This window comes from Apodemus sylvaticus, chromosome 3, assembly GCF_947179515.1.
Source record: "Apodemus sylvaticus chromosome 3, mApoSyl1.1, whole genome shotgun sequence".
Lineage (NCBI taxonomy): Eukaryota > Metazoa > Chordata > Mammalia > Rodentia > Muridae > Apodemus > Apodemus sylvaticus.
Window position 1 is genome coordinate 116,453,364 of NC_067474.1, and position 24,577 is coordinate 116,477,940.

The following is a 24,577-nucleotide window of genomic DNA, read 5'->3' on the forward strand; positions in this document are numbered from 1 at the left end:
ACCGCCAGACTGCTTTCCAGAGTGGTTGTACCAATTTGCAACCCCACCAGCAGTGGAGGAGTGTTCCTCTTTCGGTGGAATACTTTCTTAGATACCCAAGTGTTTTGTCTGGCTCTGGTGCTGGGGCCTGCTTGAGCTCTCTGTAGAACTCAGGCTATCCTGTCATTTTTCTGTCTGTCGCAGTACTTGGAATAATGGCAAGTACTTCCATACCAGGTTTTATCTTTTTAGACATGACTTAATCCCTCTGCATTCCAGTCCAGACAGACACAGGACATCTTCATACCTCAGGTCAGCCTACCAAGACTGAACTGCCACACATATTTTACCTTTTGATTTTAATATTTTTCAGGTTCTTATCAAGTTCTACTGTGCAAGGATCCTAGCTGGCCTAACTAGTGACACACCAGCCTTTGTTGTGAAGAGACTGAGACAGCAAAATAAAATCCAGTTTGCTTTTAAGACTCCATTCTGACTTAACTTGCCCTTAGAGAGGCACGGCCCTCACCCTTGAGGTCATCTCCACACACACAAGATTAAAATTGGCAACCAGGGCAATGACTAAGAAGGACCTCAGAGAGTTAGCATCCAGGTTTGCATGATCTGACCAGTAAGCCACAACTACACTCAGGGGCCATACTTTTATTATTCTGTTGTGCCAGATGTTTATTAGAATATCAGGATTTCATTTGACTCATGAGTTCTCCTGCTCCACAGACCCATTGTTCTCAATGAGAACTTTGAGCCTGTAATCTGGATCTCCTAGATGATGTCCAACCCCAACACATAGGCTCTTTGTTCTGTGTCTTCTTCAGGGCCACCACTATTCGGGACTTCATTTCTCAGTACTCAAAAGAAACTCAACTCCCATCACTGCCATAAAAGGCCATGTCTGGCATCAGGTCTGAAACCCAGAGGTCATGACGTTCATGGCAGTTAGTACTAGCAAATCACTGAATTCAGCTCCTGGCAGCTCCGGGATGGTATTGAGTGGACCCATGAATTCAAGGTAAATATAGTAAGATCTCTATATCAGAGAGTCACCAATGACATCAGAAGTATCCCTGGGACCAGGTAGATTTTCTTGTTCAACAGAGTCAGATTTTCTGTGTGGTGGTATAGTGTCAGGGAAATGCTAGTGATCCCCCAAAACACAGAGAGGAGTTAATGTGATGCAAATCACATCAGGGTCTTTAATCAATTCAAGCTAGCTTGGGACTCTCCAATGCACATGCAGGATGATTTTGGTGGAGCAGGGAACCCTGAATATCTATTAGTTATAGGCTTTATAATAAGCAGCAAGCAGGGAGTACATGTGCAAGCATCTAACTGAAAAGTTACTATAACTTTTAACATAATTGGCTTGTGCTGGCAGTCATGTCATAAACTTAATTTCTGTTCTCTTCTGTATTGGTGGTTGTTAGGCAAGATAGGGCTTGTTACCTGGGGTACATGTTTGTTGGGAGAATAACCTGGAAATGCTGGTCTTGTTGGGGATTAACCTAGAGACTGGAGCGAGGCTCTGGTTTTGTTGGGGGGGGGAGCAACTTGAAAACTAATGCTACTTACAAGCCTGTTAGTTTACCTGAGTTCAACCTTCAGACAGGTTCTCTAAACTGGAGTCTGAACGTAAAACATTTAGACTCTCATTAGCCCCTTTCTTTTGTGACTAGAATTCCTAATGATGGGACTTCCTGTGGCTTCATGAAAACATTAACAGGAGGCTGGTGAGATGGCTCAGTGGTTAAAGAGCACTGACTGCTCTTCCGAAGGTCCTGAGTTCAAATCCCAGCAACCACATGGTGGTTCACAACCGTCCATAATGACATCTGATGCCCTATTCTAGTGTGTCTGAAGACAGCTACAGTGTACTTACATATAATAATAAATAAATATTAAAAAGAAAAGAAAACAGTAACAGGGCTATGTCTTTGTCCCTAGGGCATCATAGGCACCCATCAGTAGACAGGACGAAGTCTTGAGACTGAAACCTCCTCTTGCTGGCCAGGGTCTTCTTCAATTGCAAACAGATGCATGGTGGATCCTTGATGGGACCCGCACTGCCACAGTAGAGTATGGGGCGTAGGCCTGGGGGATTAACAGAAAACACAGACACAGGTCATTCTGTAAGGAGAATGCCAAAGCTTTACTGAGAGACCAGCAATATATATACTAGAGGCCAGGGAAGGGAACAGGAAAAAAAAAAAACAATTATAGCCATAGGTCAGGCACCTGAGAAGTCCCTACCACACTGGGAAGGCAGGAATCAAGCTAAACCCCAGGATGTTTTGCTCTCAGGAAACCTGTGCAAACAGCTCAGCTGGGGGCGTTGAGCTAAGCTCACCAGTTTCCAACATATCCACACTGTAACTCTAAAGCACAGGGACCTTTTCAGCAAAGTTCTAGTGACCCCTGGCAGTATCTCTTAACCAAGTCCTTGGATAAAGTTGATAGAGCTCCGGACTGTTTTATGGAAAGCACAAAGTTTAAGTGAAACACATTACGATACCCTTTGTAAACCCTTGATAATATATAACAATTAGCAATTGTCTGTTTCTGTAATAACTTCTATCAGTAGGTATACCAAACATAATGTTAACAGGGTGAGTCCCATCTGATATGGGAAATTTTTTTATACTATAAAGGATGAAGGAGAGAAAAGTCACCCATTCACCATCAGTCTCTAAGGTCAATTTAATTAAGGTCTCTTTTTAGGGTTCTATTTTTCTTTTCTACCTGTCCTGAACTCTGCATTCTATAAGCACAATGAAGCTTCTAATCAATCCCCAGAAAATTAACTAATCTCCAATTTACTTGGGACAAAAATGTATGTCCATTTTCTGGCCATATGAACAGAAAAATTATATCTTGGAAGAAATTCTTTCAGTAAGTTCTTTATTATCATCTGCACAGTATCATGCTTAGTTGGCAAAGTCTCATTCCATTCTGAAGAGGTCTCTGTGAACATCTTCAAAAACCTGTATCTAAATTTTTTGTTTTACCTCTGTGAGGTAAATTTCCTGATAGACTCTGGGCTTAGTGCTCTGATATTGAGTACTGGGGATCTTCTCATTAGCAACTATATTAGTCAATTGACAGGCCTTGCAGTTTTTAACAATTTTAACTACTTTCAAACTGGCATACTAAATCTGATGTGGGACTGGCAGACTAAGACCTGCATTCTCCTGGTTCTTGTGTGTGAAGAACAGGGGATCTTTTTCAGTATGTGTAGACCAGACCCATTTTCTCTATTACAATTATTTTGTGGTCAGCTGTCCTCCATCATCTCTTATGACAGTGAGACATGGGCAGGATTTTGGCACAGATCACATCTCTGTCTAGTCAGAGTGTGGGAACTCATGGGTCTAGGCCAACTAAGGGCATGGGGGCACAATTTCTAGGGCCACCCATTAGGATGTCTTGTTTCCCACTGGGTTGGAGTTTAGTCTTTCCTTTTGATGTCCTTGACAATGAATGATGGCCAGCTTTTTAGGTCCCTATAGAGCCCCTAGTATGAAGAGGATTTCCTCTTTATTTTTGATAGTCCTTCCTTCTGTAGTCAGAAGGCCTCTCTGTATAGAAATAGCCCTCTTAGTGGAGACTCAATAGTCCAAAATTGTTAGGGCCTCTAAGAGGTCTTGAGGGTTTTTTTTTTCTGTTGTCACTGTTAAGTCTTTTTTAAATTTTATTTCTAAGGTTATCCTGGGTTTAGTGAGGGGCACTTTTGATCTTCAGGGCCCTGTTTATCTCCTTCCTCTGAAGATACCTCTTTTAGGTGTCTCCTACGGTTTTCAGGTTTGGCTGTGTCTGCCAACAGGATCTTTGCCAAGTCTTGAGTCTGTTGCTTCTGTCTGCTCATCTACTTCTCTTCTTCCATCTCTCTTTTATTAAATATTTTCTCTGTCATCATCACTAAGTCCCTCAGACTATTTTTTTCTAATTTCTCAATATCTTAATATCTGGTGCTGCCTGATTAGTAAATGCTAGAGCAACAGCCGCCTTTGCTTCCATGGCGGTGTATTGACAAAAATGCCTCCATGACCTTCTGTAAAAGAGCTGTAGAGCTTTTATTTTCTCTCTGCCTAATATACACTCTGGCCAGATTTGTGGGCTGTCTTCTGGCCACCTTGAGAGTTAAAATCCCAATCTGGGTGAATTAGGAGAAAACAAGAATATTGTGGCAGGGGTGGGCTGGAGGTTCCCAGAGGGGCCACGAACCAGATCCCTGGCCTCTTCTGTGGTGAAGAGAACCTGTAGAATGTGGAAGACATAGCCTGTTTCATGTTAATATGTCTGTCAAGTTGAAGTTACTTGTCAAAGTCATCTTGTTAAAATTATCTGATCAAAGTCACCTCATCAAAATTACTTTGTCAAAGTCATCTTGTTATAAGAAACACAAACACAATACAAAAACACAAATAAAACATTCCCTGCCGATCGCAGGAAAAAGAAATAACCATAAATAGCACTCATGAAAAAGACCTTTCTATGACACCCAAAACACAAATCCAACCTTCTCTCTCTAACAGGTAGAAATGGGAAGTAACCTGAAAGTTGTTTACACTCACAGGAAAAGAACCAGATTGGTGGGCATCTCTTGGCTCCTCCTGTGCCCACATCCACCCCAGACAGGAAAAGAACCAGATTGGTGGGCATCTCTTGGCTCCTCCTGTGCCCACATCCACCCCAGACAGAGACTCAGGACATTTCCTGGGCCCAATGTAGCCATGGCTCCCAGATAAATCTATCCCTAACTGCAACTGGCCACGGATACAAAAAGACCTTATTCCCAGACTGAAGGACTCCTCTGTGCCCTGAGCCCACACACACCCAAACCGAGGCTCAGAATGTTTCCTGGCTCTGACATAGCCACAACTCCCAGATACATCTGTCCTAACAGTAACCTGCCATGGAAACAAATCCAAGGTCTTGAATCCAGAAGGATATGGCACGGTTTAGAATCAATAAACAGAAAAAGTCACAATCACAAACAAAAATCAATCAAAACCAGAAAAAATACAGCATGTAGTAACACCAATCAACCAGAAGGTGATGCTCACAGAAGACAAATGTGGCACCACTCAGCCCTGAAAGAAAATGATATGGCCTGTAGCAACAAGGAACAGGAAAGCTGGGCAGTGGTGGTGCTCGCCTTTAATCCCAGCACTTGGGAGGCAGAGGCAAGCAGATTTCTGAGTTGGAGGCCAGCCTGGTCTAAAGAGTGAGTTTCAGGACAGCCAGGGCTATACAGAGAAACCCTGTCTCATAAAAAAAAACAAAAACAAAAGAACAAAAACAAGAAGCAAGAAGAGGGGTGCTCAGACACACATGACAACCCTCAGCACTGCACAAATGTTTACTCAGACCTGGAAAAATGACCATGGCAACAGAAGTCATTTATTGTTGCCCAAATTTTCATTATGCTCTGTAGATCTCACAGAAAGTTTCTAGTATTCAGACAAATTAGCTGCCACATAAATCACAAACTATTGTGTCACTGTGCAAATACTCACCTCCTCAGGCCCCAGAAAAAGCTTCTGACACTTAGATTCTGCAGCAGGAACCAAACCTATAAGAATTCCCATGGCAACACAAACCACCAGGTTCCACACAAATAAATCTTCTCAGCTGGAAGATTTACCACATTTACAAGCCCACTTCTCTTCTGCTCTGCATATCTCACAGAAAGCTCTGATAAATTTAGCACTCAGACAGGGGGAAAGCAGCAAGTTTAATGCAGTGTTACAAACATTAAAAATACAAATACCTTGACTACTTTTGCCGACTTCAAGACCCTCCAGATCGGTAGTCCCAAGTGCCATGGGGAACTTTCTGGCCAATACACCAAAATGTTGTTCCAGGAAAATATTAGTGATCCCCCAAAAACAAAGAGGAGCCAATCTGATGAAACTCACAGCAGGGTCTATATTCTATTCCAGCTGGCTCGCCACCACCCCCAACCCACCACTGTCATGTAGGAAAGTTGGGGGGGGGGCGGGGAACAGTCTGAATGTCAATTGACGTAAGACTTTATAGTAAGGAGCAAGCAGGAAATATGTGTGCAAGGATCTCATTGGAAAGCTGCTGTGGCCTTTAACATAATTGCCTGGTGCTGGGAGTCAGTTATAAACTTAACTTCTCCCCACTGCATTGATTGTAAATAACCAAACGGTGGGTTTGTACCCTGTGGTGCAGGATTGTTGGGGAATAACCTAGAGACATTGGTCTTTTTGAGGGTATAACCTGGAAACTCTTCTATTGTTGGAGATTAGCCTAGTGTCTGGACCTAGGTTTAGGTTTTGTTGGAGGGCAACTTGGAAACTAATGCTAATCTACCTGAGTTCAAACTTAGGCCAGATTCTCTGATATGGAGTCTCACCTGCACAAATTGGCATAATGGACGTACAAATTGGAGAGGCATGGATGTACTTTACATTAGATAAGGTGGACTACATATTATGTACAGCTTTGGGGGAAAAACTATTGACCCTATACTAATTGATATGGAGTAATCAGCAAAAAATCTTACAGTGGTTGGAGAAAACCTCAAAAGGAGGAGGACACAAAGACATGAAAAGAAATTTATGCCACTGTCTGTTCTCTGGATACCCCTGGCTAGGTGCTCTGATGTCAGCTCTGACTAGACCTTTAATTCTTATCCGTTGGATTGATTATATGTAGGGCCTACTCTTGATCACTAAATGAGAAAATGACTTACAGCTGTATGTCATGAAGGTGTTTCCTCAAGAGAGGCTCCTTTCTTTGTGAAAACTCCCCCTTGTGTCAAGTTGAAACACAAAATCAGCCAGTACACCTTGGTTTTTGTCTTCTGTAGTTTCACTGCTGGTTCTTGTGAACTCATGCACAGTTCTTGTTTATCAAATTATGCCAGCCCAGTATAATATTTTCAAACATCAAAGATACACTGAGAAAATCTTGCTGCTACACTGGAAACAAAAAGACCCATCATAGTTTCTAACAGGCTAATACAGAGGTTCTATTTGTTTAGACCTTGGGAAAGGAGTCTACTATGGTGGGTACCTCAGATCAAAATATGGACTTATACTGAGTTCAAAACAAACCTGGAAAAAAATTTGGTGGCATGAGCTTTTAATTCCAGCACTGGGAACTACTGGCAGTTGGATCCCTGAACTCTAGGTCAGACTACTCTACAGAGTCAAGGATAGCCTGAGATAAACAGAAAAGCCCTATCACACACACACACACACACACACACACACACACACACACACACACACACACACACACAAAACCAACAAAGCACATATGCATAAACACAAGAGCAGGTACACAGACACAGACACACATGCCCCCTCTGTCACAACCTGCCTGCCCCCTTGGTTATATGAGTTGAAGTCTGAATTACAAACTAATTAAAACAAATTAAAAACAAGTATCAAACTAAGGGTAGATACAAGGAAATACCTTATGCCAAAACGAAATTAATTAAAACCTGAATACATATGATCAAAACTGTATCTCTAAAGAACAAACCAAACAAAATAAGGATGAGAGCTATAGCTTAAATGATAAAAGGTCATCTAGTGGTCTGAATACCATGGCTCCCATCTCCAGTCCTTCAATACCCCACCATCTCCACACTAGGCATGGTGCAGAAAGCCTGTATTTCTGTGTGGGAGGTTAAGTAAGGAGAAGTAAGTGTTCAAGGTCATCATTAGCTACATAACAATTATCAGGCCAGTCTAGGCTCAAGGTTAAAGACAAGAAAACAAAGGGAAAACCATTTTAATGGCTGACTTTGGATCTCAGGTAGCTTTCACTGCACCTAAACGCTCTTTGCTTTCTTTGTAGTCCTAGGCATTGAACCATGTTTTTCAACTCCAGAATGATTCATGCTACAGGCAACAGGAACAGACAACCCACCACCATATGAAAATTCTATTCACTTCATCACTTTCCAACAACAATTTTAACTTATAATTTCATATGTAGTTAGGTTTTAATTAATTGTTTTGGCATAAGGCTTTTTCCTTGTATCTACCCTTAGCTTGATACTTTAAATCTCAGCAATCCTCCTGCCTCCGTCTTCATTCTTTTTTTTTTAATATTTTTATTTTCTATATTCTTTGTTTACATTCCAAATGATTTCCCCTTTCCCGGATCCCCCCTCCCCATATGTCCCATAAACCTTCTTCTCTCCATCCCTTCTCCAATCACCTCCCTCCTTTTTCTCTGTCCTTATATTCCCTTCCCATGCTAGATCAATCCTTTCCAGGATCAGGACCCTCTCCATACTTCTTCATGGGAGTCATTTGTTATGCAATTTGTGCCTTGGGTATTCAGGGCTTCTGGGCTAATTAATATCCACTTATCAGAGATTGAATTCCATGTGTATTTTTTTGTGATTGGGTTACCTCACTTAGGATGATATTTTCCAGATCAAACCATTTTGCCTAAAAATTTTGTGAATTCATTGTTTCTAATTGCTGAGTAGTATTCCATTGTGTAAATATACCACATTTTCTGTATCCATTCCTCCTTTGAGGGGAATCTAGGTTCTTTCCAGCTTCTGGCTGTTATAAATAAGGCTGCTATGAACATGATGGAGCATGTTTCTTTATTGCATGCCGGGGAATCCTTTGGGTATATGCCCAGGAGAGGTATAGCAGGGTCCTCTGGAAGTCTCATGTCCAGTTTTCTGGGGAACCTCCAGACTGATTTCCACAGTGGTTGTACCATCTTACAGCCCCACCAGCAGTGGAGGAGTGTTCCTCTTTCTCCACATCCTCACCAACACCTGCTGTCTCCTGAGTTTTTTACTTTAGCCATTCTGACTGGTGTAAGGTGAAATCTCAGGGTTGTTTTGATCTGCATTTCCCTAATGACTAATGATGTTGAGCACTTCTTAAGGTGCCTCTCGGCCATCCAAATTTCTTCAGGTGAAAATTCTTTGTTAAGATCTGTACCACATTTTTTAATAGGGTTATTTGGTTCCCTGGGGTCTAACTTCTTGAGTTCTTTGTATATATTGGATATTAGCCCTCTATCAGATGTAGGGTTGGTGAATATCCTTTCCCAATTTGATGGTTGCCATTTTGTCCTTTTAACAGTGTCCTTTGCCTTACAGAAACTTTGTAATTTCATGAGGTCCCATTTGTCAATTCTTGATCTTAAAGCATAAGCTATTGGTGATCTGTTCAGGAATTTTTCCCCTGTGCCCATGTCCTCAAGGGCCTTCCCCAGTTTCTTTTATACTAGTTTCAGTGTGTCTGGTTTTACATGGAGGTCCTTGATCCACTTGGAGTGAAGTTTAGTACATGGAGATAAGAATGGATCAATTCGCATTCTTCTGCATGCTGACCTCCAATTGATCCAGCACCATTTGTTGAAAAGGCTATCTTTTTTCCACTGGATGTTTTTGGCTCCTTTGTCGAAGATCAAGTGACCATAGGTGTGTGGATTCATTTCTGGATCTTCAATTCTATTCCATTGGTCCACTTGTTTGTCACTGTGCCAATACCATGCAGTTTTTAACACTATTGCTCTGTAGTATTGCTTGAAGTCAGGGATACTGATTCCCCCAGAATTTCTTTTGTTATTGAGTATAGTTTTAGCGATCCTGGGTTTCTTGTTATTCCAGATGAATTTGAGAATTGCTTTTTCTAACTCTGTGAAGAACTGAGTTGGGATTTTGGGATTTTGATGGGGATTGCATTGAATCTGTAGATCCCTTTTGGCAAGATGGCCATTTTAACTATATTAATCCTGCCAATCCACAAGCATGGCAGATATTTTCCATTTTCTGAGGTCTTCTTCGATTTCCTTCTTCAGAGACCTGAAGCTCTTGTCATATAGATCTTTCACTTGTTTGGTGAGAGTCACATCAAGATACTTTATATTGTTTGTGGCTATTTTGAAGGGTGTCGTTTCCCTAACTTCTTTCTCAGCCTGCTTATCCTTTGAGTATAGGAAGGCAACTGATTTGCTTGAGTTGATTTTATAACCTGCTGCTTTGCTGAAGTTGTTTATCAGCTGGAGGATTTCTCTGGTGGAGTTTTTTGGGTCACTTAAGTATCATGTCATCTGCAAATAGTGATGATTTTACTTCTTCCTTTCCAATTTGTATCCAGGAGGCAGGAGCTGATGAAGAGCACACTGAGGAATGCTGCTTCCTGGATTTCTCCTTTCATGACTTACTTATGCAATTTGCATTCTTAATAGAAAAGGAACACCAGCACAGGAGTGGCCTGACCCACAGTGGTCTTGTTACTCCCCATCCATCATTAAGAATATGCCTTACAGGTGCATCTTATGGAGACATTTTCTCAGTTGAGATTCCCTTCTGTCTGACCACCATAGGTTGAAACAAGTTGACACAAAACTGAACATACAGTATACCTAGGGAGAAATGCCTTCTCATAATTGTGAAATCTCTTCTGGAATAAAGAGCCAAGCTACCGGTGGTGCATGCCTTTAATCCCAGCACTTGGGAGGCAGAGGCAGGCAGATTTCTGAGTTCGAGGCCAGCCTGGTCTACAGAGTGAGTTCCAGAACAGCCAGGGCTACACAGAGACACCAGCAAACATATATATATATATATATATATATATATATATATATATATATATGTGTGTGTGTGTGTGTGTGTGTGTGTGTGTGTGTGTGTGTGTGTATCTGAATTGGGAGAGAACTTGCCAAGAATCACAAACCCTGTGGTAGCTCCTCTGCACTCTGTGACCTAGATGTAGTGAGACATGCCTGCTATCCCAAATTTCAAGGGTCTCAGGCCAGAGTAGCAGAAGTTCTAGGTCAACACAGGCTATGGAATGAGCTGGAACCTACTTGGGCTACACACACCTATTGCTTAAAGAAATTTAAAACTGTGTTTACAAGGAAGATGAACCCTGGATATCTGTCAGAAGTTGGTTTTAGAGAAGACCATTTCAGCATGCCCAAGAGAGAAATGAAATCATGCTTGGGAGCCAGGAAGTCAGGGTTGGTCCAACATACCTTCTATCCCAGCATCTAGGAGACAGATGCAAGAAGGTTGAATTCAGCCTGATCTATATAAAGAGTTCCAAGACAGAATGAGCTACCCATTATAACCCCACTTCAAAAATAAAAGAGTGGAATATGATCCACCTCAGTGATTTACACTTATCACAATAAGAAACAGAAATGGTACTCTTATACCTTTGAGTCTAGCCTGGGAAAACATACAAAAACATCAAGAAGAAAAACAAACAAAAAATTAATTAAAAAAAAAGTCAGAGATGGCTGTGTACTAGTTTATTTTCAGTACTCCAGAGGCAGTGGTTAGTGAGGCAGGTCGTCTACATGGTGAGTTCCAAGCCAGAGATGTCACAACATGATTATTGAGGCTAGAGAGATGCCTAAATAGTTAAAAGCACGGACTGCTCTTTCAGAGCATCCATGCCAGGTTGCTTAAAACCACCTGAATGTAACTATAGATCTCATGATATCCCAAGGGATCCAACACCTTGTATTGTCTCAACTTTCTTTTTTTTTATATCATAAAAACAGAATCTCATTATATGTAATCTCATCATGACCCACCCCAGGAAACTCTTATAGTCATCATATTTAAGAATGTCAAACAGGATTCTATTATTAGAATGAATACGTAGTTGTCGAATCACCAATGTTGTATGTTCATTGTGCTGTGAAACTCTGACACGATGCCATGGAACTTGGAGATGACCCTGTGTTGTAGCACATGTTTCCAGGAAGTCATCGTTGACATCGAAAAAATAGAGTTCTTTGAGTCTACACTTCCTGTGGGTCAAACAGAAAGGAGATTAGTGTGTTTGGATGTGAAATATATAACCTACCTTAATCCCATGTCTTAACCTCCCTGCATTACATTCTCTTTGAATTACAACCACAGCCTTGCCTTTCTGCTAACTCAGACTCACCGAGGCCAAACCTCCTGGTCATTCAGCCAATCTACTCCATCCAACACCGCCTTGAAAGTATCAATATGGAAGTTGTCCATAAGAGGGCCAAGATAGAGGTGGGAGTAGGGCCAAGTTGCTACCATGTGCTTCACAATCTTTCTTCGTCTCTTAATGAAGGCCTCCTTGAACAGTGGGGGGAAGAACACTTTGGGCAGGTACTCCAGAGTAGAGATAACAAAGTCTTCATTACTTGCCAACTCCCGGATTGCCAGCTCTTGGAGTGTGGGAAAAGCCTGTAAAGTCATCGTTAGGGATTCAGGTAGAGGGGGGTCCTGTGGAAGCATCCAGAAACATATCCTCTCAGAAAAAAGCTTAGGGTAGATTTCCCCTTCCCTTTGTAGAAGGCAGCTCAGGATCAGGGTTATCACCCACATAGTAAAACCTGATTTTCCCATTTGCTCTGCTAGTCTCACAGCCACAGTACTAACAGGGAATCATGGTGCACTTTGAATCTTCCATATGAACTGTAACTTGCCACTAATCTGCTGCTCATCCAAAACCCTGCTACTATGAATGCTACTCTACTGAGGAGTGGGCACTCTGGGGACAGTGTAGTCTCATCATTTTAGGGTGTGCCATTACTTCATAAAGACTCTCAGAGGAATATGAGAGGTTCCCTGAGATACCCTCCCATATTCTGTCTTCTATTCAAAAGACTTAAAGCAAACAATCAGTGAAGTTGAAACAGTCAGTTACTTTTTATCTCAGAACAGTTAGAAAGATGTCTGGATACCCATAGTTCTATTGCAGAGCATGGGAGAATGAAGCAGCACAATTGTCAATGTGCAGCTACCTTGCGACAAGGGCATTGTCCACTACAAGCACAGCAACAGAAATGAAAATGCTGAAAACCAAGCACAGCAAGCAAGAGTGAAAGGTGATCTCCTGTGCTGGGAACACAGGCTGAGTTCTGCCCCCAGCTGGACCTGCACTTGAATGCAGTGTAGGGGGAAATGTGTGGAAGAAAACACACTAGTATTAGCTCTTATTGTACTTCATTCCCGTTTGGTTTTCTCTGTATGTTGTATGTTTTACTCTTGTTTGAGACAGGGTCTCACTATAAAGCATTTTCTGGACTGACACTTTCTTGTGGACCAGGCTGGACGTCAACTATCAGAAATGTGCCTAATTCTCTCCAACAGTGTTGGCATTAATGGCAAGTATTTGCATACCGGGTTCCATCATTTTAGACATAACTTATTGATATGCATTCCAGTCTAGCCAGGATCTTGAAATCTTCATGACTCAGCTCAGCCAACCAAGTCTGAGATGCCACTCACTTTGAAACTTTGGATTTTAATTTCTTTCATTCTTATCAAGATCTACTGTTCTAGGCTTCTAGCTGGCCTAACTGGCAAACCACCAGCATCAACTGCCAGAGTAGGTGAGATAAGCAATGGCCTGTTTTCCCACTCTGTTCTAAGGATGGGTCTTCAGTCCCAGAATAAAGGAAATGTTCATTTAAATCAAGGGTCTGAAGAGAGGACTCATCCTTTTAGAGCACTGGGTTTGTCTGCCAGTAGCTGCAAGGGAGCCCCCATACCATACTGTGACAAGGTAAGACAATGCAAAGGTCCGTCCATCTTGTATACTTGCACAGGCCATTTTAGGTTTAGCTAGAATCCCTTTGAAATCTTCCCATTCAGAAGTTGTTCTCATTTTCTGCTAATAAATTGATGTTTATTCTGCATCTTATGAAAAAGGAAACTTTTGCCACTATACAAAGAGGCTCCCTTGCCTCATACCTAAGATTTCAGCCATCTGACAGGAAGGGCAGAAGGATAGCTGCTTCAACTTCATCTCAGCTACATATACCTGCTAGGTGAGCTGGGCTACTAGAGACCCTGCTTCAAAACAGAAAACCAAACCAACAAACAAAAAAATACAGAAATGGTCTAGAGAGATGAATCTGGTAGGAGACCAGAAGTTTTATTTCTAAGAAGCACATGGTGACAGTAACCAACCACATCTCCAGTCCCAGGGGATCCATACTTCTTCTGATGTACTAATAAAGCACAAGCATTCACTTACTGACCAAACCAGGTCAGCCAACAAGTTCTCCAGCACAGGAGTGAGGATTAAAAAGAAAAAAGATAGTTGGACAACATTGTAGCATGACCCCAGCCAGTTCTGAGGCTGGGGCCCGTATAATATTTTCCTAATCTGCTTTTCTACTGTTTTCATTACATGTACGTATGATGGGAAAGCAGTACAATGAGAAACAAGCAAGTCAATAAGAAAAGTCCCATGATTATTCCCGTGACAATAGTTTCTATGGGATTGTCACAATGACCAAATATCTGAGCCCACTTCTTTGTCCTTGGCCAAAATCAGATTCTTCCCTGAAGCCTACTTCTTTTGTTCCACCCTAAGATTAAGATTCCTGCCTGAATTTACTGGTCAGGTCCTAATGTCAGATTCCAGCCTGAAGCCCATTTCCTTGTCCTTGGCCAAAGTCAGATTCCTGCCAAGTGTCCCCCCCAAAGTCTCTCCACAGCTTACAATTACACAAATGCAGGCAAAAAAAAAAAAAAACCACCTCTCACACCTGAAATATCTAAAGCATGTTTCTTTGTTTGGTTGGTTTCTCTGTGTAGTCTTGGCTGGCTGGCTGTCCTGGAACTCATTCTGTAGACCAGGCTAGCCTTGATCTCAGAAATCCACCTGACTCTGCCTCCCAAGTGCTGGGATTAAAGGCATGTGCCACCAGTGCCTGGCCAAACCTTAACATTTTTCTTTAAGAGTCAGAAATATTAAACTGAACTGAAAGGCGTGCACCACCACCTTCCGGCTTTTTTATTTTTTATATTCTTTGTTTACATTCCAAATTATTTCTCCTTTCCCAGTTTCCCCCTCCCCATTCGTTTCTTTCTTATATTCATTTATTTATTTATTCAAATTTATTTATTTAGTTTTGCTTTATTGAGATTGGATTATCTTGTAGCCCTGACTTCCTGGAAACATTCTCTTTCTCTTTCCTAGTTCTCTTCCTGCCTTTTGGAAACATTGTTTCTCTAAGTATCCCTGGAACTCACTATGTAGCCTTAATCATACAGAAAATAATCTGCTTCTGGCCCCATGTGCTGGGATTTAAGGCATGCCTCACCACACAGCGAAAAAAAAAGCTTTCTTAATTTAAATTAACTCACTCCAGCAATGCTAAGACAGAAGGATTGTATATTTGACTAAATCTGATCTAAGAAGAAACTAACTAACTTGAAGAAACAGTCGAGTCCAAACTACATAAACACACAAACAAGGAAGCAAACAAACAAGCACCCAACTAGAAAGATGCATTATAATTGATGATATACTACTTTAATTCCAGGATTTTAGATGTAGAAGCAGAAGCATCTCTTTGACTTTTAGGACAGACTGGTCTGTACTGCCAAGTACAGGCACACCTGGCTACAGAGTGAGACCCTGTCTCCAAGACAACAAAGGACACAGGCTAGTTTTCTGTCATGCTGAGGTCCAATGGAACTTCAAGTGTACATGTCCACATGATGTAAGTATAATGATGAAGATCTAACTGGGATTTCCAGCATGGTAGGTACATGTTCAACCAATAGGACTTTATCTACAAACTCTGGTTCCAGGGTTTTTTAAGATCCTGAGATCTTGGGACTCATCTTTACTGATCAGAGGACTCACTGCATTTCCTTCTCCACACAAAGAAGATACCAAGATCTTAAAATTGTTGACCAGGGCAATGCCCAAGAAGGATCTCAGAGAATGAGCATCCAGGTTTGCATAGTCTGACCATTAAGTCACACTGCACTTAAGGGCAATAGTTTCATTATTCTATTGTGCCAGATGCCTCTTAGAATATTAAAATTTTATTTGACTTGTGAGTCCTCCTGCTCCACAGACCCATTGTTCTCCATGCTGACTAGAAGGTCCTGGGCAGATCTCATACAGACTCTAAGAGAACACAAATGCCAACCAAAACTACTATATCCAGCAAAACTCTCAATCACCATAGATGGAGAAACTAAGATATTTCATGACAAAACCAAGTTTACCCAATATCTATCCACAAACCCAGCCCTAAAAAGGATAATAGGAGGACAACACCAATACAAGGAGGTTCACCCTGGAAAAAGCAAGATAGTAACCTTTCATCAAACCCAAAAGAAGTTAAGCATTCAAATTTAAAAAATAACGTCAAAAATGATAGGAAGTAACAAACTATTCCTTAATATCTCTTAACATCAATGGACTTAATGCCCCAATAAAAAGACACAGACTAACTGAATGGATACGTAAACAGGACCCTACATTTTGCTGCTTCCAGGAAACACACCTCAGGGTCACAGACAAACACTACCTTAGAGTAAAAGGCTGGAACACAATTTTACAAGCAAATGGTCTCAGGAAACAAGCTGGAGTAGCCATTTTAATATCAGATAAAATTGAATTTCAACTCAAAGTGATCAAAAGAGACCCTGAGGGACACTTCTTGCTGGTGAAAGGAAAAATACAAAAAGAAGAACTGTCAATCCTGAACATCTATGCCCCAAATGCAAGGGCACCCTCTTTCGTAAAAGAAACTTTATTAAAACTAAAAGCACACATTGCACCTAACACAATAATTGTGGGTGACTTCAACACTGCACTTTCCTCAATGGACCGATCAGGAAAACAGAAACTAAACAGGGACACAATGAAACTAATTGAAGCTTTGGACCAATTAGATTTAACAGATATATATATAGAACATTCTATCCTAAAACAAAAGAATATACCTTTTTCTCAGCACCTCATGGTACCTTCTCCAAAATCGACCATATAATTGGTCACAAGACAGACCTCAACAAATATAAGAAGATAGAACTAATCCCATGCCTCCTATCTGATCACTATGGAGTAAAAGTGGTCTTCAATAGCAACAGAAACAACAGAAAGCCCACATACAGGTGGAAACTGAACAATACTCTACTCAATGATACCTTGGTCAAGGAAGAAATAAAGAAAGAAATTAAAGACTTTTTAGAACACAATGAAAATGAAAACACAACATACCCAAATCTATGGGACACAATGAAAGCAGTGCTAAGAGGAAAACTCATAGCCCTGAGTGCCTCCAAAAAGAAAATGGAGAGAGCATACATTACCAGCTTAATGACACACCTGAAAGCCCTAGAACAAAAAGAAGCTATTTCACCCAGGAGGAGTAGAAGGCAGGAAATCATCAAACTCAGGGCCGAAATCAATCAAGTAGAAACAAAGAGAACCATACAAAAAATCAACAAAACCAGGAGCTGGTTCTTTGAGAAAATCAACAAGATAGATAAACCCTTAGCCAGACTGACCAAAGGGCACAGAAAAAGTATCCAAATTAACAAACTTAGAAATGAAAAGGGAGATATAACAACGGAAACTGAGGAAATCCAAAAAATCATCAGATCCTACTACAAGAGCCTGTACTCAACACACCTGGAGGATCTGGAGGAAATGGACAATTTCCTTGACAGATACCAAATACCAAAATTAAATCAGGACCAACTAGACCATCTAAACAGTCCCATAATGCCTAAAGAAATAGAAGGAGTCATAGAAAGTCTTCCAACCAAAAAAAGCACAGGACCAGATGGTTTCAGTGCAGAATTCTATCAGACTTTCAAAGAAGAGTTAACACCAATACTCCTCAAACTATTCCACAAAATAGAAACAGAAGGAACACTACCCAATTCCTTCTACGAAGCCACAATTACGCTGATACCAAAACCACACATAGATCCAACAAAGAAAGAGAACTTCAGACCAATTTCCCTTATGAACATCGATGCAAAAATACTCAATAAAATTCTTGCCAACCGAATCCAAGAACACATCAAAACGATCATCCACCATGATCAAGTAGGCTTTATCCGGGGAATGCAGGGTTGGTTCAATATATGGAAATCCATCAACGCAATCCACTACATAAACAAACTCAAAGAACAAAACCACATGGTCATTTCATTGGATGCTGAAAAAGCATTTGACAAAATTCAGCATCCTTTCATGCTTAAAGTCTCGGAGAGAAGAGGAATTCAAGGCCCATACCTAAACATAGTAAAAGCAATATACAGCAAACCGGTAGCCAGCATCAAACTAAATGGAGAGAAACTTGAAGCAATCCCACTGAAATCAGGGACTAGACAAGGCTGCCCCCTTTCTCCTTTTCTTTTCTTTTTTTTTTTTATTCGATAAAATTTATTTACATTTCAAATGATTTCCCCTTTTCTAGCCCCCCCACTCCCCGAAAATCCCACAAGCCCCCATCTCTTCCCCTGTCCTCCCACCCACCCCTTCCCACTTCCCCGTTCTGGTTTTGCTGAATACTGTTTCACTGAGTCTTTCCAGAACCAGGGGCCACTCCTCCTTTCTTCTTGTACCTCATTTGATGTGTAGATTATGTTTTGGGTAATCCAGTTTTCTAGGTTAATATCCACTTATTAGTGAGTGCATACCATGATTCACCTTTTGAGTCTGGGTTACCTCACTTAGTATGATATTCGCTAGCTCCATCCATTTGCCTAAGAATTTCGTGAATTCATTGTTTCTAATGGCTGAATAGTACTCCATTGTGTAGATATACCACATTTTTTGCATCCACTCTTCTGTTGAGGGATACCTGGGTTCTTTCCAGCATCTGGCAATTACAAATAGGGCTGCTATGAACATAGTAGAACATGTATCCTTATTACATGGTGGGGAGTCTTCTGGGTATATGCCCAGGAGTGGTATAGCAGGATCTTCTGGAAGTAAGGTGCCCAGTTTTCGGAGGAACCGCCAGACTGATTTCCAGAGTGGTTGTACCAATTTGCAACCCCACCAGCAGTGGAGGAGTGTTCCTCTTTCTCCACACCCTCTCCAACACCTGCTGTCTCCTGAATTTTTACTCTTAGCCATTCTGACTGGTGTAAGATGAAATCTTAGGGTTGTTTTGATTTGCATTTCCCTAATGACTAATGAAGTTGAGCATTTTTTAAGATGCTTCTCCGCCATCTGAAGTTCTTCAGGTGAGAATTCTTTGTTTAACTCTGTACCCCATTTTTTAATAGGGTTGTTTGGTTTTCTGGAGTCTAACTTCTTGAGTTCTTTATATATATTGGATATTAGCCCTCTATCTGATGTAGGATTGGTGAAGATCTTTTCCCAATTTGTTGGTTGCCGATTTGTCCTCTTGATGGTGTCCTTTGCCTTACAGAAACTTTGTAATTTTATGAGGTCCCATTTGTCAATTCTTGCTCTTAGAGCATACGCTATTGGTGTTCTGTGCAGAAACTTTCTCCCTGTACCGATGTCCTCAAGGGTCTTCCCCAGTTTTTTTTCTATTAGCTTCAGAGTGTCTGGCTTTATGTGGAGGTCCTTGATCCATTTGGATTTGAGCTTAGTACAAGGAGACAAGGATGGATCAATTCGCATTCTTCTGCATGCTGACCTCCAGTTGAACCAGCACCATTTGTTGAAAAGGCTATCTTTTTTCCATTGGATGTTTTCAGCCTCTTTGTCGAGGATCAAGTGGCCATAGGTGTGTGGGTTCATTTCTGGATATTCAATCCTGTTCCATTGATCCTCCTGCCTGTCACTGTACCAATACCATGCAGTTTTTAACACTATTGCTCTGTAGTATTGCTTGAGGTCAGGGATACTGATTCCCCCAGATTTCCTTTTGTTGCTGAGAATAGTTTTAGCTATCCTGGGTTTTTTGTTGTTCCAGATGAATTTGATAATTGCTCTTTCTAACTCTGTGAAGAATTGAGTTGGGATTTTGATGGGTATTGCATTGAATCTGTATAGTGCTTTAGGCAAAATGGCCATTTTAACTATATTGATTCTACCGATCCATGAGCATGGGAGGTTTTCCCATTTTTTGAGGTCTTCTTCCATTTCCTTCTTCAGAGTCTTGAAGTTCTTGTCATACAGATCTTTCACATGTTTGGTAAGAGTCACCCCAAGATACTTTATACTGTTTGTGGCTATTGTGAAGGGGGTCATTTCCCTAATTTCTTTCTCAGCCTGCTTATCCTTTGAGTATAGGAAGGCCACTGATTTGCTTGAGTTGATTTTATAACCTGCCACTTTGCTGAAGTTGTTTATCAGCTGTAGGAGCTCTCTAGTGGAGTTCTTTGGGTCACTTAGGTAGACGATCATGTCGTCTGCAAATAATGATAGTTTGACTTCTTCCTTTCCAATTTGTATTTCTTTGACCTCCTTATGTTGTCGAATTGCCCGCGCTAGTACCTCAAGTACAATATTGAAAAGATAAGGAGAAAGGGGGCAGCCTTGTCTGGTCCCTGATTTCAGTGGGATTGCTTCAAGTTTTCCTCCATTTAGTTTGATGCTGGCTACCGGTTTGCTGTATATTGCTTTTACTATGTTTAGGTATGGGCCTTGAATTCCTGTTCTCTCCAAGACTTTAAGCATGAAGGGATGCTGAATTTTGTCAAATGCTTTTTCAGCATCCAATGAAATGACCATGTGGTTTTGTTCTTTGAGTTTGTTTATGTAGTGGATTGTATGGATGGATTTCCGTATATTGAACCAACCCTGCATTCCCCGGGATAAAGCCTACTTGATCATGGTGGATGATCATTTTGATGTGTTCTTGGATTCGGTTGGCAAGAATTTTATTGAGTATTTTTGCATCGATGTTCATAAGGGAAAGTGGTCTGAAGTTCTCTTTCTTTGTTGGATCTTTGTGTGGCTTTGGTATCAGCGTAATTGTGGCTTCGTAGAAGGAATTGGGTAGTGTTCCTTCTGTTTCTATTTTGTGGAATAGTTTGAAGAGTATTGGTGTTAACTCTTCTTTGAAGGTCTGGTAGAATTCTGCACTGAAGCCATCTGGTCCTGTGCTTTTTTTGGTTGGAAGACTTTCTATGACTCCTTCTATTTCTTTAGGCATTATGGGACTGTTTAGATGGTCTAGTTGGTCCTGATTTAATTTTGGTATTTGGTATCTGTCAAGGAAATTGTCCATTTCCTCCAGATTCTCCAGTTGTGTTGAGTATAGGCTCTTGTAGTAGGATCTGATGATTTTTTGGATTTCCTCAGTTTCCGTTGTTATATCTCCCTTTTCATTTCTAAGTTTGTTAATTTGGATACTTTCTCTGTGCCCTTTGGTCATTCTGGCTAAGGGTTTATCTATCTTGTTGCTTTTCTCAAAGAACCAGCTCCTGGTATTGTTGATTTTTTGTATGGTTCTCTTTGTTTCTACTTGATTGATTTCGGCCCTGAGTTTGATGATTTCTTGCCTTCTACTCCTCCTGGGCGAAATAGCTTCTTTTTGTTCCAGGGCTTTCAGGTGTGTCATTAAGCTGGTAATGTATGCTCTCTCCATTTTCTTTTTGGAGGCACTCAGGGCTATGAGTTTTCCTCTTAGCACTGCTTTCATTGTGTCCCATAGATTTGGGTATGTTGTGTTTTCATTTTCATTGTGTTCTAAAAAGTCTTTAATTTCTTTCTTTATTTCTTCCTTGACCAAGGTATCATTGAGTAGAGTATTGTTCAGTTTCCACGTGTATGTGGGCTTTCTGTTGTTTCTGTTGCTATTGAAGACCACTTTTACTCCATAGTGATCAGATAGGAGGCATGGGATTAGTTCGATCTTCTTATATTTGTTGAGGTCTGTCTTGTGACCAATTATATGGTCGATTTTGGAGAAGGTACCATGAGGTGCTGAGAAAAAGGTATATTCTTTTGTTTTAGGATAGAATGTTCTATATATATCTGTTAAATCTAATTGGTCCAAAGCTTCAATTAGTTTCATTGTGTCCCTGTTTAGTTTCTGTTTTCCTGATCGGTCCATTGAGGAAAGTGCAGTGTTGAAGTCACCCACAATTATTGTGTTAGGTGCAATGTGTGCTTTTAGTTTTAATAAAGTTTCTTTTACGAAAGAGGGTGCCCTTGCATTTGGGGCATAGATGTTCAGGATTGACAGTTCTTCTTGTTGTATTTTTCCTTTGACCAGCAAGAAGTGTCCCTCAGGGTCTCTTTTGATGACTTTGGGTTGAAAGTCAATTTTATCTGATATTAAAATGGCTACTCCAGCTTGTTTCCTGAGACCATTTGCTTGTAAAATTGTCTTCCAGCCTTTTACTCTAAGGTAGTGTTTGTCTTTGACCCTGAGGTGTGTTTCCTGTAAGCAGCAAAATGTAGGGTCCTGTTTACATATCCATTCAGTTAGTCTGTGTCTTTTTATTGGGGCATTAAGTCCATTGATGTTAAGAGATATTAAGGAATAGTGATTGTTACTTCCTATCATTTTTGACGTTATTTTTTAAATTTGAATGCTTAACTTCTTTTGGGTTTGATGAAAGGTTACTATCTTGCTTTTTCCAGGGTGAAGTTTCCCTCCTTGTATTGGTGTTGTCCTCCTATTATCCTTTTTAGGGCCAGGTTTGTGGATAGATATTGGGTAAACTTGGTTTTGTCATGAAATATCTTAGTTTCTCCATCTATGGTGATTGAGAGTTTTGGTGGATATAGTAGTTTTGGTTGGCATTTGTGTTCTCTTAGAGTCTGCATGAGATCTGCCCAGGACCTTCTAGCCTTCATAGTCTCAGGTGAAAAGTCTGCTGTGATTCTGATAGGTCTTCCTTTATATGTTACTTGGCCTTTTTCTCTTACTGCCTTTAGAATTCTTTCTTTGTTTAGAACATTTGGTGTTTTGATTATTATGTGACGGGAAGTATTTCTGTTCTGGTCCAGTCTGTTTGGAGTTCTGTAGGCTTCTTGTATATTCATGGGCATCTCTCTCTTTAGGTTAGGGAAGTTTTCTTCCATAATTTTATTGAAGATGTTTGCTGGCCCTTTAAGTAGTAAATCTTCACTCTCATCTATGCCTATAATCCTTAGGTTTGGTCTTCTCATTGTGTCCTGGATTTCCTGGATATTTTGGGTTACAAGCTTTTTGCATTTTGCATTTTCTTTAACTGTTGAGTCCATGGTTTCTATGGAATCTTCAGCATCTGAGATTCTTTCTTCTATCTCTTGTATTCTGTTGTTGATATTTGCATCTCTGACCCCTGATTTCTTCCCAAGGCTTTCTATCTCCAAAGTTGTCTCCCTTTGAGTTTTCTTAGTTGTTTCTACTTCTGATTTTAGATCCTGGATGGTTTTGCTTAGCTGCTTCACTTGCATGTTTGTGTTTTCCTGTAATTCTTTAAGAGATTTTTGTGTTTCGTCTTTCATGACCTCAGCCTGTTGACCAAAGTTCTCCTGTATTTCTTTAAGAGATTTTTGTGTTTCGTCTTTCATGACCTCAGCCTGTTGACCAAAGTTCTCCTGTATTTCTTTAAGTGTTTTTTGCATTTCCTCCTTGTTGGCTTTTGTATTCTCCTGGATTTCTTTCAATGATTTTTGTGTTTCCCTTGCAAGGGCTTCTAACTTTGATCCATTTTCTCCTGAATTTCTTTATGTATGACCTTCATGTGTTCCTGTACCAGCATCATGACCAGTGATTTTAAATCCAAATCTTGTTTTACTGGTGTGATGGGGTATCCAGGACATGTTGGTAGAGGAGAATTGGGTTCAGATGTTGCCATATTGCCTTGATTTCTGTTAGTGACGTTCCTGCGTTTGCCTTTTGCCATCTAGATCTCACTGGTGTTAGTTTATCTTGTCAGTGCTGGACTCACCAGTGCAAGCTGCCCCTTCCCAGTTGGCCTCTGGTGCACAGCTTACCTCCTGCACTGCTTGTAGACAGTGTGCTGCTGCCCAGGCTGTTCCGATCCCAAAGCAGGCACCCGAAGGCTCCCGCTGGGGCCCGCTGGATTCACTGGAGCACACCGACTTCTCCCAGCTGGCCGCCCGGAAGCCCAGCTAGCCACTTGCAGGACTTGGAGATGTAATGCTGCCGCCCAGACTGATCTGGATCCAGAAGTGGAGAGAGTAGAGCTAAGGGCTTCTGCCTGAGGCCTTGCCCCAGATTGTGTCTGTGGAGCAGATGGAGCCGGTGTGCACTCCCAGGGAGTGCCGACGGTGTATGCTACTGTGACCTCCCCTGTGTTCCGCTCACTCTGCTGGGCAGCCGATCTGCCAACCGTGCTGTCGCACACAAGGTTAGCCTGGCCGCCCAGTCCCTGAGTCCAGGCAAAAGCCTGGGAGGCCAAGGTCTGAGCAAAGTTCCCCTAGGGCTATGACTGTTAATTGGGTTTGCCAGGTGACTAGGATGGCGGGCGTGCGCGCCCGCGCTCCCTGAAAGCGCCGGGAGAGTCTGCTTTGCTAACAATCACCTGGGCGGGTTGACTCACAGATGGCCCACCAAGCCGCCCAGTTCTTGGGGGTCAGTCCTGTGCCTTTTGGGGCCTGGACCCCCGCTTTGTTAGCCTTAGGCTATGCCTGTTACAGGTCTGCCCGCCTGAGCTCTCTGTCGTCCTGCAGGCAAAATGGCGGCGGCGCGCTCGCAGGCCTGGGCAAAAAACCTCCTGTTTGGGTTGGCACCCCAATGGCCCCCCGACCCGCCCAGGGCCTGGGTGCAGGCCAACGCCCGTCGGGCTCAGACCACCGCGGTGTTGGCCTCGGATTATGTTTGTGTACCTCAGTCTGTCCGATTCCTGGAGTATGGAACCAAGATGGATGCTCCTCTCCTGACTGGTGGGAGGCCGAGTTCTGAAGTGGCCTCC

General features: G+C 41.6%; 1 protein-coding gene across 1 annotated transcript; it reads right to left on the reverse strand.

Moving 5' to 3' along the window:
• Positions 1 to 1,945: 1,945 nt before the first annotated feature.
• Positions 1,946 to 12,205, reverse strand: LOC127680311 (PRAME family member 8-like). The gene is made up of 3 exons (XM_052175807.1): positions 11,919 to 12,205; positions 11,627 to 11,778; positions 1,946 to 2,088 (listed from the first exon to the last, which is right to left on the reverse strand). Exons 1-3 carry the CDS (start codon positions 12,203 to 12,205, stop codon positions 1,946 to 1,948), a joined length of 582 nt encoding a protein of 193 aa, XP_052031767.1.
• Between the last annotated feature and the right edge of the window lie 12,372 nt (positions 12,206 to 24,577).

Coding starts and splice junctions, on each gene's coding strand:
- LOC127680311 (XM_052175807.1), bottom strand. CDS start 12,205: ATGACTTTACAGGCTTTTCCCACACTCCAAGAGCTGGCAATCCGGGAG. Junction 11,779..11,918: donor GACCAGGAGGTTTGGCCTCG/GTGAGTCTGAGT, acceptor TTTGACCCACAG/GAAGTGTAGACTCAAAGAAC. Junction 2,089..11,626: donor ATTGGTGATTCGACAACTAC/GTATTCATTCTA, acceptor TTAATCCCCCAG/GCCTACGCCCCATACTCTAC.